This window comes from Lytechinus variegatus, chromosome 6 (assembly GCF_018143015.1).
Source record: "Lytechinus variegatus isolate NC3 chromosome 6, Lvar_3.0, whole genome shotgun sequence".
Lineage (NCBI taxonomy): Eukaryota > Metazoa > Echinodermata > Echinoidea > Temnopleuroida > Toxopneustidae > Lytechinus > Lytechinus variegatus.
The window spans coordinates 39,971,467-39,988,430 of NC_054745.1; the positions used below are offsets into that span (position 1 = coordinate 39,971,467).

A 16,964-nucleotide genomic window follows, 5' to 3' on the forward strand; every position below is an offset into this window, starting at 1 on the left:
TATGTATATATATATATATATATATATACATATATATATATATATATTATATATATATATATATACACACACACATATGTATATGCACATATATATATATACACACACATATCGTGTGTGTACCCCCCCCCCCAAAAAAAAAAAACGATAATAATAATTTGACACCTCAAAATTCCCAATTTAAGGAAAATTATGTCATGAACACATAATTATCATATACAGGAAAGTATGCTTTCCTTAACAATCGATACCATATTTACGTGGTATGTTTTATCGCTTGGATGACCAGGAGGTATTCTTTGCAGAGATGCAAATTTGCGCCAAAGTAATGCATAATTACAATGAGTGAATCCAGATGTCGAGGACGTCATAATATTACAATGGTTGCATTGAAATCTATTTCAAAACATTTTATCTGTAATTTACATAAAAATAGTTTTACAAGCACATTTTAGTATCAATTCACAAGTTAATTTCATTGAAAAGGGATAAGCAAATGTGTTTACTATTCATGTAGGATCATAACATCATTGGCATCTGGATTCATTCATTGCAGTCCCGCCTTACTTTGTTGCAAGTCAAAATTTACATTACTCCAAAGAATACCTACTGATTATCCAAGCGTGGAGATATAATACATGAATATGGTATTGAATTATTTATGAGAAGATACCTTTTCAGGACATATATACTGATTATGCGTTCATGACATGTTTTTACTTAAATTAGGGATTTGTGAGGTGTCAATTTTTTTCTACTCACACGGTACACACACATACATTATCATTATTAACAACTATTAGAAATATGTATGCATTAACTATTTTTATTCTCACTGATATTATTCACCATAAACGATTGATCTGAATGGATACATCAATTTAGTTATGATCCAATGTGTATCTTCAATATTGATTTTCCATAACAAGAATAACAGCTTGTTTGCATCTTCTTTTGGATTAGAAGATTTTAAGCTTAAAATTGTCGAAACTGTATATTTGTAGGGTTTAAGAGGACTCACAAAAACTTGTAATATACGTAGAGTTTAAAATGTGTTATATGTATACATATATATATATATATATATACATACACATACATATATGAAGAGTTTGGTTGCAAAAGAGGTTAGGTACACTTTGGATCATTCAGAGAAAAATTAAATCTTTTATTCTCACTTATTGCAATATTCTTATGAGAGACTGAATTGTCATGTTGTACTACCCTATCATGTGAACATAAAATTGGGTATAAAAGAATTCTGTCTTCCTTTTGTTTCTTATATTTTTTTTCAAACATTATCATTGTGAACCTAACCCCTTTTGGAAGCAAACTGAAATGAATCCAATCTCTTTTGAATAAAAAAGGTGATTTTTCTTAGCCACTTTTATTCACATTTGATGAACAATGGACCTAACCCCTTTCGCAACTGAACCCTTCATATATATACATATATATATATATATATATATACTAATATTATTAATCCTGTCATTTACATGTAATTATTATGTCTTAAGTATATGTCGATATACTACTTTTCATCATGATATACGTTGATTAAAGCTATGCCTACTAGTCTATTTTCCATTTGTTGAGAAGTGTTTAGCTGTGTGTGTGCGTGGATGTGGGTGTCGGTAGGAGTGTGTGGGTGTGTGTTTGGGGGATGGGTAGTTGTAGGGGGTGTGTCTATGTACATTTATATATAAGCATAACTTCACATTTAGGCATGAGGCCTTCATTCTTGTCAGCAACTTTAACAGACATATGGCCCGAATTCACAACGGTGGTTTTGAAAATCTACTGTTGAGTTCATGGTTTATGCAGGTTTTACAGCATAAATTGCGCTAATTTTACCGCGTATAATTATAAAAAAAAATATCCAATGCTGATGTGCACTTTGTGACAGTGCGCCAAATTGATGCCCGTTGCCGCGTGGTTATCCACGCTATTTTATTCATGCGCCAACTGATTTGAATAGTGAGTTCACTCTTCAAACAGTGAACTTATGGATAAAATAGCGTATCTAACCATGGTAACAGGCGCAAATTTGGCTCACTGTGACAAAAGCGCGCATCAGCATTGGACATTTTTTGTACAAGCGCCCGATACGCGCTAAATTAAGCGTAATTTATACAAGAAATCTGCATAAACAATGGACTCAACCGTGGATTTTCAAAACCACCCTTGTGAATTCGAGCCATTGGCTCTGAGCCAATCAGATGCATTGATTTCATGGGCTTGTAACTACTGTTTCATTGTTTCCTGAAAACTCACCCGGTATTTAGATCACTCTTAGCCGAGAAAAAAAATAATATGAACTTGATAAATAAAGATAAATGAAAAATAAATCAATAGAAAAAAGGCCTTATTAATGTACTTTGAACCTTGGTAGGAAACCAAAGTTCAAGTGGTATTAAAGATACAATCGATCTTTCCGGATTTTTTTTATTTTTATGTTTTATTTATTTATTTTTTATTTATTTATTTTTTTTTTTGGGGGGGAGGTTAAAATCAGGAATTAGTGTACTGCTTTATACAGGACATTAAAGCACAGCCCGAACATGTAAGTTGTAATTTGTCGGATTCCCGGGTTTTTTTTTATTCCCATGAAGTTAAAAAAGATGTTTATTTAGATTTACTTACATGTACGTCCGTTTACAAGACTATGAAACAAATGATAATAAAATGATAATGAAACAAATGAAACAAATGATAATGAAAATACTTTACGGGTCAATAAAACCCCAGAAAATTATCTTAGGCCACTGAGATTAATTGAATTGTAAAGAAAAAAAAAACACAAATGATGCTTGGTACACTGAGAATTCAGAGTATATACAGAAAACCTGTTAAAATGTTAGCCCCCCCCCCCCCTTGTTAGAATGATTTTCTTTCATATAATATCACATAGATCATCGATCAACGACCTTATAGTATTAAATGTTTTGTTTGTTCGTTTTTTTCATAGAATAAAGGAACGAATATACAAAAAATTATTGAAAAAAAGGGAAGAAAAAAATAGAAATAAAAAATTAAAATAATATTATTCAATAAAATTGTTACCCAACTCTTTATAGAGTGAGTGGCAAAAATAGTCAATTATGACTTATTGTCAAATAAAAACAAGGAATGGAATGGATAAGAATAATGATAATAGTAGTATCGATAATAATGAAAATAATGATAATGATATAATAATAATAATGAAATTAGTAGTAATAAAGAGAATAGAGTAATGATAAAAGTAATAAAATTGTTTATATTTATACAAAAATGTGTTTAAGTATGAAAAAAGACGTAACGGTCTCCGGTCTTTAATAAAGTCGGGCGTCTTTAATCATGCTCATAAAAGGCTAAATATTTGGCTCCAAATTTGCTATAAATCCACGTTTGTAAGATAGCGGAAACTTCAACACACGAGATTTTTTCAAATTTTATTCAATACAGCATTACAGCAATGTTCCCGCGAAACATATTCTCTCACCTTTAAACCACGAAATATAGTTGCAATATAATATTTTACCGGCTTAATTCTCCTCACCTCTGGTAGCGAATATGATCACATGATCGATGGGTCCTAACAATGGGCCTGTAGTAGAATGAAACAGGTATGTATACGTGTATTAAGATATTGCAATAGTAATTTCATATTAGTTGTTTGTTATTGTAAGAATGTTAGCCATATTTCGGACGTGTTTAGTAACACAATGGATATCTTACTTTTTTTCTCTTTTCAAGTTTATGTAGTTACAGGGCCTAAGTTCTGTGTATATCATGTCTGTATGCAGTGAACAACACAGAGCCGCTCTCGATTTCCTCCTCAGTCGGGCTTGCGATATTATACGATTTGAATAGTCGTATGTACTTTGTTTTATCATTACCCGTGTGCTAGGTCTAACATGTCTTGATATGGGAAATAATCGTCTAGCCAATACAACGTAAAAATACGCCGTTTAATGCCTATCATACCTACATGGCTTGAGGCGAAAAGTCATCCCCTTTACCAGTGTTAAAAGAAGGGATAATATGACCTAAAATGGGAAAGGGGTCGTTCCCAGTTTGGGAGATTTTTAGGATCACGAGGAATTATTGTTGGCTCAACTGCTTTTTTAAGGACTGCAGCGATTTCTAGGCCTTCACACCTTTTTTTCTCCGAAAAATCTTCTATACTACTGCTGTACTAGTATTCCTACTACTTTACTACTATTACTACTACTACTACTACTACTACTACTACTACCACTACTACCTCTGTTGCTGCTGCTACTACTACTACTACTCAAACTACTACTACTACTACTACTGCTACTACTAATACTGTTGCTGCTACTACAACTGCTACTACTATACTACTACTACTACTTCTACTACTGTTGCTGCTACTACTACTACTACAACAACAACTACTACTACTACTAGTTCTACTACTACTACTTTTGCTACTACTACTAGTACTAGTACTATTACTACTATTACTACTACCACTACGGCTACTACTACTACAACTATTACTACTACTACTACTATTACTATCTTTCCTCTCTTCAACTTTCTCTCTTTCCATTTCTTCCTTCGTATTATTTTTCATCTAATTTATACAACATGTTGCTGCTGCCGCTACTACTTGTCTATATATACTCACTATAGCATACGGTATAGCTATAATGACCCATTATTGTTGCGGCAGTTTTTTTTATACCATTCATACAGGTATAGGTTAATATCCTGAACATTTTGCTGGTACCATGGGTTTCTAGCACTAGCATGACTAGTGTAATAGAATTGTACAATGTTTTGATCTTGTTTTGTGTATGTGATGTCTTGTGGAATCACTTGTGGAAACCTATTCTGATAACCGGAGCAGTGCAAGTAAATATGTATAACCTATTCTTATTTGTTTACTAGCTAGTGTGTGTATGTATATATTGAGGCCTATTATATACTAAAGTCATGAAAGTGCTTATTCTCGAAAAAAAATCCCCAAACAGTGCTAATACTTTTTAAGTCTTTTTTATTTTTTAATATTTTTTTCTTATTTTATGATTTTTTATATGTTTATTTTTATTATTACTATTATTATTATTTTTTTTTGGGGGGGGTCCCCGGGGGGGGGGGGCACTCAGTATATAATGCATAGTGGGTATGTGCCGCGGAGGGGACCCCCATTTTTACACCAAAATTGCCGTTCCAAGGCATAGCATTTCTGTCTTATTGAGAAAAAAGCCAAGAAAGCAGCTCCAAGGCGAAGCATTTTGTTCTTATCGAGAAAAAGAAGAAAGAAATCCGCAGCTTCGCATATGTTTCGTTAGGCCGTTCCGGTCGCATTGATCTGCTGCAATTTTTATTTGGTGAAAAGCGGCCGCCGAGCGCTGTCCGACCATCGTCTCTGTGCGAGCGCACCCGGCGGAGGCCGCGCCAGCTGCATCATGCACGCATGCCCGTTCCATAGGGGTGCATACGCACGTACTCACACGCTCGCGATCCGATCCAAGGACCCCCGTTTTCACAAAATTGTAGTTCCGAAGCCCGATCCGAGGACCCACCTTTTTACTATAAGCCCGCTCCAGCGCCCCCGTTTTTTTGTCTCGCCCGCGGCACACCCCTACCACTTTATGGGCGCCCCCCCCCCGGTTCCCCTTTGTAGAATAAAGGGATTATGTCAGTGAATTGTTTTAATCTGATAACACTACTCAGGAATGGTGACGTACGTTAACCTGACTAAAGATGGGATCCCGCCTAAGCACCCAGCCAGAATTACCGGAAGTAGATCTGAGTGGAAAAGTTGCAATCGTTACTGGAGCAAATGCAGGTTTGAGCAACTATCTTATCGCTGTTCCATCTCTTAGAAGGACAAGTCCACTCCAACAACAAGTTGATTTGAATAGAAAGAAAATCCAAGAAGCAGGACGTAGAAAATTTCATCAAAAGTCGGATGTAAAATAGTAAAATAAGAAAGTTATGACAACATTTAAATTTCGCTGAATTTCACAAAGCAGTTATATGCACATCCCGGTCGGCATGCGAATGAGGAAACTGATGACATCACACAGTCACTATTTATTTGTAACGTATTAATTGAAATATGAAATATGCTAATTTTCTCCCCATTGTCCTGTGGAACAAATTTTCATTCCTCCCTGAACATGATGAATTGCCATTGATTTACATTCTCTGGTTCAGTCAAGTTTGTCCTCATTGTAAAATCTGTAAAAAAAGAAGAAATTTTGAATAATTAAAACAATAAAAAACAAAGGAAATAGTGAGTGAGGGGCATCATCGATTCTCTCAGTTGCATGTGACTAAATTGTGCATATAACTGTTTTAAGAAAAATAAGCGAAACTTCAAAGTGTCATAACTTTCTAATTTACATCTAATTTTGATGAAATTTTCAGCATTTTTCTCCATTGATTCAAATCAACATTTATCTGAGGTACACTTGAGTTTGGATGTCGTGGTTTTCCATCTGTCTCTGTCCAGTGCTATCTCACAGTATTCGTTTTTCTTTCTGCCTGTCATCTCTTCAATATTTCCTAGCCAACTCTTCCTGTTACGCCCCCTCCCCCTTCATGCCCTTCTGATTTCAAGTTTTCCCTCCATGATTTTCTTTGGCACAGAGTCTTGTCTTCTGATGGTATGGCCATACTATGAGAGTTTGATATTAATAGTTCTTTCCTTGTGAGATCCATTAGTTTCAGGACATCATTGTTTGATTTCCTTTCTTTCCTTGATATACGGCACATTCTAGGATAAGACCACATTCAAAGGCCTTTATTATATTTATGTATTTTCCCATTTCTTTGCCCAAAATACACCACGATTTACGAGCGAAAAACCCTCTGAAAAACAGTATCATAGTCCGTATAACATGTGATAAATATGAATTGTCATTTTTTTAAGTAAAACTTACATTGATATTATCATCATTATTAATATTATGATTGATATCATTGTCATCATTATTATTAATAATGATGTTATTGACATGATCATTAATTCAAACTAGTGTCAATGTTTATCGTTGTGTTTCTTTATCATCGTATTTGTGATCATTAGTACGTGTCCCATTATTAGCAGACACAGTTTTTTTTCTATTTTTTTTCCTATTTTTTCTACTCTACGCGTCACTGAGACGCGTAGAGTAGACATGAATGAAAGTAATGATTTAATGTTATTTCATTTCATATGATTTCAACAATGATTTTTGTTCAATTAATGTCCGTATGCCCAGCATAGAACTTTCGAAATCTGATTTTGTTTTAAAGGTATCGGTTACGAGACGGCCAAGTCCCTGGCGCAGATGGGAGCTAAGGTCATAATGGCGTGTAGGTCAGAGATGAAAGCTCTTGAGGTAAGAAAACCTTCAATAGGCTCAATATGTTGTATCATTACTTTCCTTGCTGATGGGATTGAAAATGGGTAAAGATAATTTTTGTGTAGGTTAAGATCAGATGATATTCATTATTTCATTATATTATTATCTATCGTAAAAACGACGTTTTATCACAAGAAATTTATTGGGTTTCACACACCAAATAACAGGTTTTTGCAATTTTACACAATGCATGCAAGATTGAACCGTTCCACAAGATTGAAGATTTCTCGAGATTCTGCTACAAAGAACGTCTGTTATAAATGTAATTTTCATTTTCAATTTCATGCAGGCAATCGATCGTATGAAAGAAGAACATAATGATGAACGGGAGCTTAACAAAAGGTCGAGAGTGAAAATACAGGTAAGGCTCTGTCAATTCTTTTAAAAACCACCCTTTCCCCAATTACACCCACCTCCGACCCCCCCCCTCTCTATATATATATTTATGCAACAATTCAAATTCAAATTCAAAAGTTTATTGATATCAAATCCTGACATATAAGGATCATCATAAAAAACAAAAAAACATAAGAAAAAATAATAATACAACATAAACATAACATAGTGACAACAAGGTATTCTCACACACACAAAAACCATACAAAGAAAAAAAAAACAGAAGAAAAATACCAATCTTGGATGAAATGTTAGATGCGAAATATATAAATGCATACAATATAATTAAACATAATTAATATACCTAAACATTAATACACCCATATACAAATACATAAGTATAATATCATATTTTACTTTCAAGCATCCTAAGTCTCTCCACGTACATATTCCTATAACACATAATTTGCTAATATCCATGTCATCGCTACCTGATATTAATTGAAATTTGTTTTTGTTAGTTATTTTCATAAAATCCGGTAATACTTCTTTTAATTTGTTAAATAATTTATTTCAGGGTTCTTCGAGAACATTCTCTTATGGTATTTACATTTCAGGCTTTACTTTACCGGATCGAAATCAAAACAAACAGAAATTGTAAAAATATAATAGAAAGAGTGCATTCAACGTTCTACAGCTAGTGTTTGACTTCTCCTTATCACCCGTTTAATTGATTTGATTACCAAGCATTAATTCAGTACGAACTTACGATTTATTAACCAGGTGGATGAACTTGACCTTGAGTACATGAACCTTGACCTAGGGTCACTTGCAAGTACGACGAACTTTGCGGAGTCTTTCAAAGCCAGAGGAATTCACCTGCATATCCTCGTGTGTAACGCCGGAATGGCATTTGGACCGGACGGTAAAGTATAAATATACAGAAAAGGGGAATCAAGATAGACAACACCAATTAACCAAATACACGTATACACATAGGCACGCAAACACACCCACCACACACACACACACACACACACACAGAGGGAGAGAGATAGAGGGGGGGGGGGCAGAAGCCCTATGCAGCGCTATATACTATACTATGCAAGCAATCTGCCACCCGCTGGGAATTAGAAACTGTAATCAATAATCCTCGAAGTGTATTTTGAAATATTGACCCGCATATGATCGTTGACCTGTTGATCTAGATACCTGAAATTACATTCACCCAAACGCCTAAGATGTTGTATGCTTTATGAAATAATGAAATATAGAGGCGACTTTTTTCCTCAATAGGGTAAGAAGATAGAAAATTGTATACTACGAGGAAAAACGGTAAGCAGTAATTTGGTTGCGAAAAAAGGGCAATAGATACGGCATACACGTAATGGTTGACAGCCTCTGACCTTTCACCTCTCCGTTTACGAAAGAAACAAACTGATTAGCTAAAATAAAAATAAACATAGTGATTAATATGTTTAGTAACATTGCTTATTTCTCTTTCACTGATATTACAAGAACCAAGTGTTGACGGAATAGAGATTCACTTCCAGGTCAATTACCTATCCCACTTCCTGTTGACCTTGCATTTACTTCCGGTGCTAAAGAGCTCCGGTCCAAACACAAGGATCGTTCTCGTCTCTTCATTGGCGTATAGTTTTGCAAGGTGGAATGAAGACGATATACAGTGTTTGAATACTGCAAATAAAACCACAGTTTATTCTAACACAAAGCTTTACCAGGTATGTTTGTTATTATGTTTACAAGTTTAATTGTGTAACAGCTGTACAACTTTATATATATATATATATTTCAAGTTTTTTGTCATGAGGTGTTAAATTACTGACTAAATATTAAAACAAGATGGATGAAAGAGAGAAATAGAAAAGGGTAAAATGTGCTTTAAAATATAGAAAATATCATTTATTGTATTCCAAAATTATATTTTTATTTTAAAAGTCCCAAATTCTTACATGTCATCTTGTTTTACCCCTTTATTTTGTTGGATCATTATTACGCCACTTCTCAGAGTATACTGGAAGGCACGATGGATATAAAGAACCAATAAACTGTCATTAAATCTTTTGAAGACGAACTACATAGTATTTAGTAACTCCCTAGCTTCATTACCGACACAAATTATGTTTGACAATACCCCTCTTGAGCAGGTTTCTCATACAAAATTTTTAGGTGTTTTGGTTGATAGCAAGCTCTCCTGGAAGTTACATATTGAAAATATTTGCAAAACAATCTCTCGAAATATTGGTATCATTAACAGACTAAAATCACATCTCCCACAACGATCTTTGCTTATTCTTCATTATTCTCTTGTTTTACCCTACTTAAATCATGGACTTTTGCTTTGGGGAAACACCCATCAAACTCTGTTAGAAAAAATCATATTGTTACAAAAAAGTAATTCGTATAATCTGCAATGCTCCGTTTCGTGCCCACTCAGATCCACTTTTCCTTGAACATTATATTCTCAAAGTAAACGATCTCTTCTTGTTTCATCTTGGAGAATTTATGTATAAATTCATTTCTGGTGCCCTTCCCTTAGTTTTTCATGACATGTTTATAAAGAATCAAACTATTCATAAATATCCCACAAGACAGTCTGAAGAATTTCATTTACCTTTACTAAAAACACTTTCAGCACAAAATACATTAATTTTGAAGGTCCTAAATTTTGGAATACTTTGCGTATAGATTTGAAAAACTCCCCTTCACTCGCAGTCTTCAAAAGAAAACTTAAGACATTTTTATTGGCTACGTATAAAACATAGCTCTCCCTGTTGTACTTAGTTTGCCCTTTTTTATTATTATCACTATTATCATGATTGCTATTATTATTGTGAATATCAATATCATCAACATTATTATTATCTCTATTATTAATGTCATTGTTATTGTTGTTGGTATCCGAAGAACTCGTCACCACTTCTCAACTAGGCATACACTTTGATTCGTTTTCTTTGCGCGTTTGCTTCATACTCTTTTACATACATTTTTAAATTTTCTTATTTTAGTCCACATGCGGTATGTTCTTCTCATCGTCTCCCATTGTTATTCTTCGTACATTACTCATTTCATGCATCATGTTATTGTTTTTCACACTTTTCTTCTCTCTTTTGGCCACTATCATTTTAATTAATATGTAATGTAATATTAATGAATAATTTGTTTTGAGGGGTCCACGATTTACAAGCATAGCTTCACAATGGACCTCTCCATTTCCAGCATGTTATTTTCAGCCACAAATATTCCATAATCCATATTAAGTTTCAAATGTATAATTTAGATGAATATATATGTATATATATATTGTGTTACATGTTTCTTTATTAAATTTAAATTGTTATAACTGTATTTATGATGGATTTGTCTACTGTTTTGTTGGGAATGAGAAAAAAAATAAAACTGAAACTGAAATCTGTATTTTGATTATTTACTTTAGCTTTTCGGGAATTTACACCTTCTACTATTAACAAATGCAATTCCTTAATGAAGGAATGATTCTGCATAATTAATGTTGAAAATGATATTTGTTGAATTTGTAGAAAATGAATGTTTATTCGAATTAAGGTGAATTGAATTTATTATTTTTATTGAAATAAATTTGAACTTTTGCTCTCAACACAAACAAAGAAAATCCGAAGAATTGCCTGGAAATTTTCTGCTGCTAACTGCAGTCTTGACAGGGGTGGCCCTACTGATTTGACCTTGGGAAGTATTCTTATTATTTATGAACGAACGATCTTTTAGTTTTTAAATATTTTTTTGTATACAGATCATGCAAATGTTTTCTCTTGAAAGACGCTTGGAAGGATCAGGCATCAGTGTGTTTTCGCTGCACCCAGGGGTTGTGGAGACTGAGCTTGTGAAGCGTGAAGGACAGCGAATTCCTTTAATGCCTCGGATGTTTGCTAGACTTGGAATGTCGACACGTGAGTTTTTCGTGGCGCAAAAGATACAACTACATGATGCTCTCATATGTTGTGTTCAAAAATCAAATTTCGTGTTACATACAAATTTGCACAAAAATGTTAAATAAAGTTTTGCAAAAATTACCATAGTAACTCTGCCATTATTAACTCATTGAGTGCTTCGTGCACGCTACGTATCCTACTATAACATGCCACACTCGTGCTCGCACGCCTACTATAGACCAATTTCACAACCTGAGAGGGCAGCAGATTGGTCGCCATGCTGCGGTGGGCGAATCAACTTTTATAGTACACAAGTCAATAGGGTATTTGGTACATTCGTTCGATTTTTTTTTATTTTGGACCAATTGAGCAGATTTCTTGTAAGTTTCACAATGAGCATTAATCGGAGAAGTTCAGGTCGCAGCTGTGCTGTGTTCAATTGCCACAACAATTGAAGAAAGCTTCAGGATTGGAAGCAAAGTGAATGTGAAATTCACTCGCCTTGGACTCATGAAGCCTGTTTGTGTGTGAAGCCGTACTCCCTGCATAGGTTTCCAGGCCGTGATGAAGGAATGCGTCGCCAGTGGATAAAAAACATCAACAGAAAGGACTTTAAGTGTGTGTGTGTGTGTGAGAGAGAGAGAGAGAGTGGGGGGGGGGGCTGGATGACCCATAGGTAGATTTACTAAGATGAAAAAAGCATTATGTTGTTGGATCTGGACCCCATTTCATAAAGAGCTGTTACAATAACTCTTGCTGGAATGACAACTTTCACCAAAAAAGCCATTCAAGGCCCTGTTTCATAAAGAGTTGCTATGATAGCAACTCCTGCTGGAATGGTAACTACCATGGCAAAAGTGAGAATTCTGCTTCCTGATTGGCTTTTATAATAAAAGTTGCCATTCCAGCAAGAGTTGCTATCATAACTTTTTTTATGAAATGGGCATTCTCACTGTTACCATGGTAGTTAACATTCCAGCAGGAGTTGCTATCATAACAACTTTTTATGAAACAGGGCCCTGGCCCTCTCTTCCCCTTCCTCCTTTCTCCCTGTTTTATTCTCTTGCCTTGCCCCCTCCTTTTGGATACTTATAGGCCTGCATAAAATGTGGTGGTGGTGGTGGTTTTTTTTTTGTGGGGGGGGGGGGGAGGGAAGGGGGATTTATTTAATCATGCTTAGATGGAAATATCAGTCCCTCTCTCTCTCTCTCCCTCTCTATCTCACACTATCCCTCTCTCTCTCTCCCTATCCCCTTCTCTGTATTACACTATCCCTCTCTCTCCCTCTCTCACACACTCTCTCGCTAGCCCCCCCCCCTCCTCTCTCTCTCTCTCTCACTACCCCCCCCCCCTTCTCACTATTCCCATCTCACTATCCCCCTCCTCTCACACATACTCTCTCCCCCTCTCCCCTCTCTCACTCTATGTCTCGTTCACTCTCCCGCTACTCTAACACAATTTACTAGCAACAAGAAGTGAGCTCCCTGATGAAAACCAACAGCGATTCTCGGTCATCATCAACTCACTTTTACTGACAAAACTAAGGGGAGAAAGTAGCCAAAGTGAAAAATTCATTATACCTTCATCGGTCAGATATGGCCATTGTCTTACATCGTCTACCCAGGTGTCCAAGCTTTTTTTTATTGATTTATGATGAAGTTAATGACACAATATCAGAGCTTATCTGTAATCTTTCATTGAATTTGTACACAGAGCCAATCGCGGTCAGCGCACTTGCCCACCGCAGCAATGGCGTCGCCGATAGAGGGCCAAATACATAAACCGGCCGTGAAATTGGTCTATTGATTGCTTTGTGCTTGCATTGTTTCCTACCCTTGCCTGCTTCGTGCATGACTGCGCACATTCGGAATTACAATCATTGTTACGCCGTTTTGCATTGTATTGCGCATCGCATGCATGCCGTAATTAGCACTACTGTGTGCAGTGCGAACTCTGCTTTTTGACAGATCAACTTACGCGGTTTACATTCGACTTTTTCGAGTATTTCTACATTTTTTACAAGATATGGCTCCGCCTCTGAGAGGGAAGAGACCTAGGTTTTTTGATCCATACAAAACACTCCACTAAATGGAACTACTTGATACAACTCATATTTTAGCGGTAAAGATAATAACCAATCTATATGAGGACACCATTATAAGGGGTATGAAATTTCCTACAACTTTACTACACAATATTTTGTGGATAAACTAATCGTTAGAGAGTTATAAGCAATTGTAATCATGACTATTGAAAGGAGTGAATACGACTCGCGATCCCAAAATCAATGTGGCACACGGGGATTTTGCGGCTGGCACAGGGGATTAGCATCGGATTAGCACTGTGGCATTGGGTTAGTAGTGTGCGTGGCATGTTAAGAGTTAAACTAACATGGGATCCTTGAATTGTGATTCGCTGCTTAGATAAGTTGCCTTGTCATAATGTTAAAGTTACCTTAATTTCGATTTTTTTTAAAAGGGTCTTAGTTGTGTATTATGTATTATAAAGTTACAATTTGTGTGTGTATTTAATTTAAAAAATGTCATTATCATCCTGGTTTAACACATGTTAGAGAAAAAATCCTAACTGCAACGCTTAATCATGTTCTTTTTTTGTAGAATAGTCTCAGTATCGTCATTATGATATAATGGGTCACGGAAAGACGCTTAAAATACTGTAACTGGGCTCTTTCCAGTAAATTAAGAGGCTTTTATAGGAGGAGATTATAATTTGTTTAACAAATTTTCGGCAATACTCCTATTTGTTTAAGATCAGTATGCTCGATCTGTAATGAAAATCATAAGATCAGTATGCTCGATCTGTATGAAAATCATAAATCATAAGTCAGAAAAAATTGGAACCAGTGAGATTCGAACCTGCCATCTACTGCTTTCCGGGCAGCGACTTAACCACCATGCTTTTCTGGTTCACGGTTAAGCCATGCTCTGAAATCCTTGCATTCTTTCCTTTTTCAACCGAAAGTACATGTAGCCCTTAAACATCATTTCTGGAAACGATAAAAATATGCAAGAGCATATTTTGGATATAGGCCTTGGAGAATTCCTTAATGATTCTTGAAATGTCGTGTCATTTTATCACCAGATATGCTGCGCAATCCATTCAAAGGCGCACTTACTACACTCCATGCTGCTGTAAATCCGGCCTACGATGGGAAGAGCGCCCTCTATTTTGAAAGCTCGAAACCACATTGGCTGATGTCACAACCGCGGTAGGTTTGAAAAAAAAAATCGTTTTTTATTGTCTTTGTTTTTTGTTTCATTTTTTTCATGATTCTTTTATTTTAATTTATTTATTCATTCATTTATGTTCATAATTAGTATTATCATTATTATTATCTATCATTATTTGTGTATTGTTTTGTAAATTTGTCATTATTATTTTTAAAGGGGGTCCTTCTGCTATTTTCTTTGAAAAATTAATGAAAATGATATGGGGTAGGGGTTGGTCAGTAGTGAAATAGATGTTCGAAATACCATACAAGGTTTCCAAGTGTAGATATTTGCTCCATGACTTAAATTGTGTTGCACGAAAGGCTAACCGTGTACGAAATAGGAGGAGTGTTATATAAAAAAAGGGAAAGTTTAAAATTTCAGGGGGTTAGAGAATAAAGAAAATATACCCCAAAAAATGAAAGATTTTATAGCATATATATATATATATATATATATTACAAATAATTTTACAATGATTTTTTTTCGAACTTCACTATATAGACCTATTCTTTCTCTACTGTTGACAGCGACCGCTGGAAGCAAGAACATCTTTGGAAATATTCCCTTGAATGTTTGAGAAACTACACGACAGAGGATATGTTGGATGTTTTTACGTCATGAGATGGACCACCTTCAAAACTCTCAGAGATCATGATCAATGACATGCCATATATCTTGGACGTGTTTACGTCATGTGATGGACCTAGGCGCCAGACCTCTTGACGTCACAATCATTTTCCAACCAGGTAGACACAGTCACCGTAAAGTGGGGCATATGATAAAGGTTTTCATACGTCTGGAATTCTTTTAAACCTCTGAGAGATCATGGTGTTCATGGCGCATATTTTGAACATTTTTACGTCACAAGGTCATTCAAACCTCTTGAAGATCATTATCTACACTTTTATGGGGCATTATGTTTGATGTTTTTGCTCCACAATATGGACTATCTTCCAACCACGTAGACACATTCACAAAGTCAGCAAGTGAGGCATACGCTGAAAGTTTTCATATATGTCATATTATGGAACCCTTTCAAACCTCTGAGAGATCATCATCTTCATGGTGCATGTTTTTAACGCCATAGGTTCATTCAACCCTCTTAAAGATCATCATCTACATACATGGCGTATTATGTTTTTACATCATGGAATGGACCTCCTTTAAACCCTCTTTCACATCATCGCCTGCGTGAAGCATATATTGGAAGTTTTTACGTCATAGCATGGACGTTCTTCAAACCTCAGACAGATCATCATCTTCATGACGCATATTCTGGACGTTTTACGTCATATAGTTCATTCTAATCTTTTAAAAATCAACAGCTACATGGCATATTATGATGGTTATTTTTACGTCATTGCATGGACCTCCTTGGAAACTTCTTAGTCATCATCACCTACGTGAAGCATATGTTGGAAGTTTTTACGTCATAGCATGGACGTTCTTCAAACCTTTAAGAGATCATCATCTTCATGACCTATATTCTGGTCGTTTTACGTCATGAGTCCATTCGAACCTTTTAAAAATCAACAGCTACATGGCGCATGGCGATGTGTTGGCTCAGTTGGTAGAGCATCCGTCTCACAACCGGGAGGTCGGGGGTTCAAACCTCGGCCGCGTCAGACCAAAATACGTTAAAAGATGGGAGTTGCTGCTACCCTGTTTGGCGTTCAACAATTAAAGGGATAGAGCCTCGTCGATCTGGCTGCCGGGCCCACGATCAATTGGGCAAAGCAAATTTTCGGAGTATTTCATTTCATGTCTATTTCGAACAATAAATTTCGGATATTCATTTTTCATTTTCATTATGATGGTTATTTTTACCTCATGGCATGGACCTCATGTAAAATCTCTTAGACATCATCACCTACGTGAGGCATTATGTTGGAAGTTACTACGTGATAATATGGACGTTCTTCAAACCTAATAGTTATCATCATAACTTACACACGACGCATTTCTTGGATGTTTACTTCTCATAAGATGGACCTCATTCAAACTTTATAGAGTTCATCTACATGGCGCATAATTTATGTTGGAAATTTCGACGTAATAGCACGTGCGTTCTTCAAACCTCTAAGTGATCA

General features: G+C 35.6%; 1 protein-coding gene across 1 annotated transcript; it reads left to right on the top strand.

Annotated features, from left to right (window-relative positions):
- The first annotated feature begins 5,727 nt into the window (after positions 1-5,727).
- On the top strand, positions 5,728-15,657 carry LOC121417817 (retinol dehydrogenase 12-like). Its single transcript, XM_041611551.1, has 8 exons — positions 5,728-5,812; positions 7,267-7,352; positions 7,666-7,737; positions 8,496-8,637; positions 9,231-9,454; positions 11,503-11,659; positions 14,744-14,870; positions 15,402-15,657. Exons 1-8 carry the CDS (start codon positions 5,728-5,730, stop codon positions 15,493-15,495), a joined length of 987 nt encoding a protein of 328 aa, XP_041467485.1. The 3' UTR covers positions 15,496-15,657.
- The last annotated feature ends 1,307 nt before the right edge of the window (positions 15,658-16,964 follow it).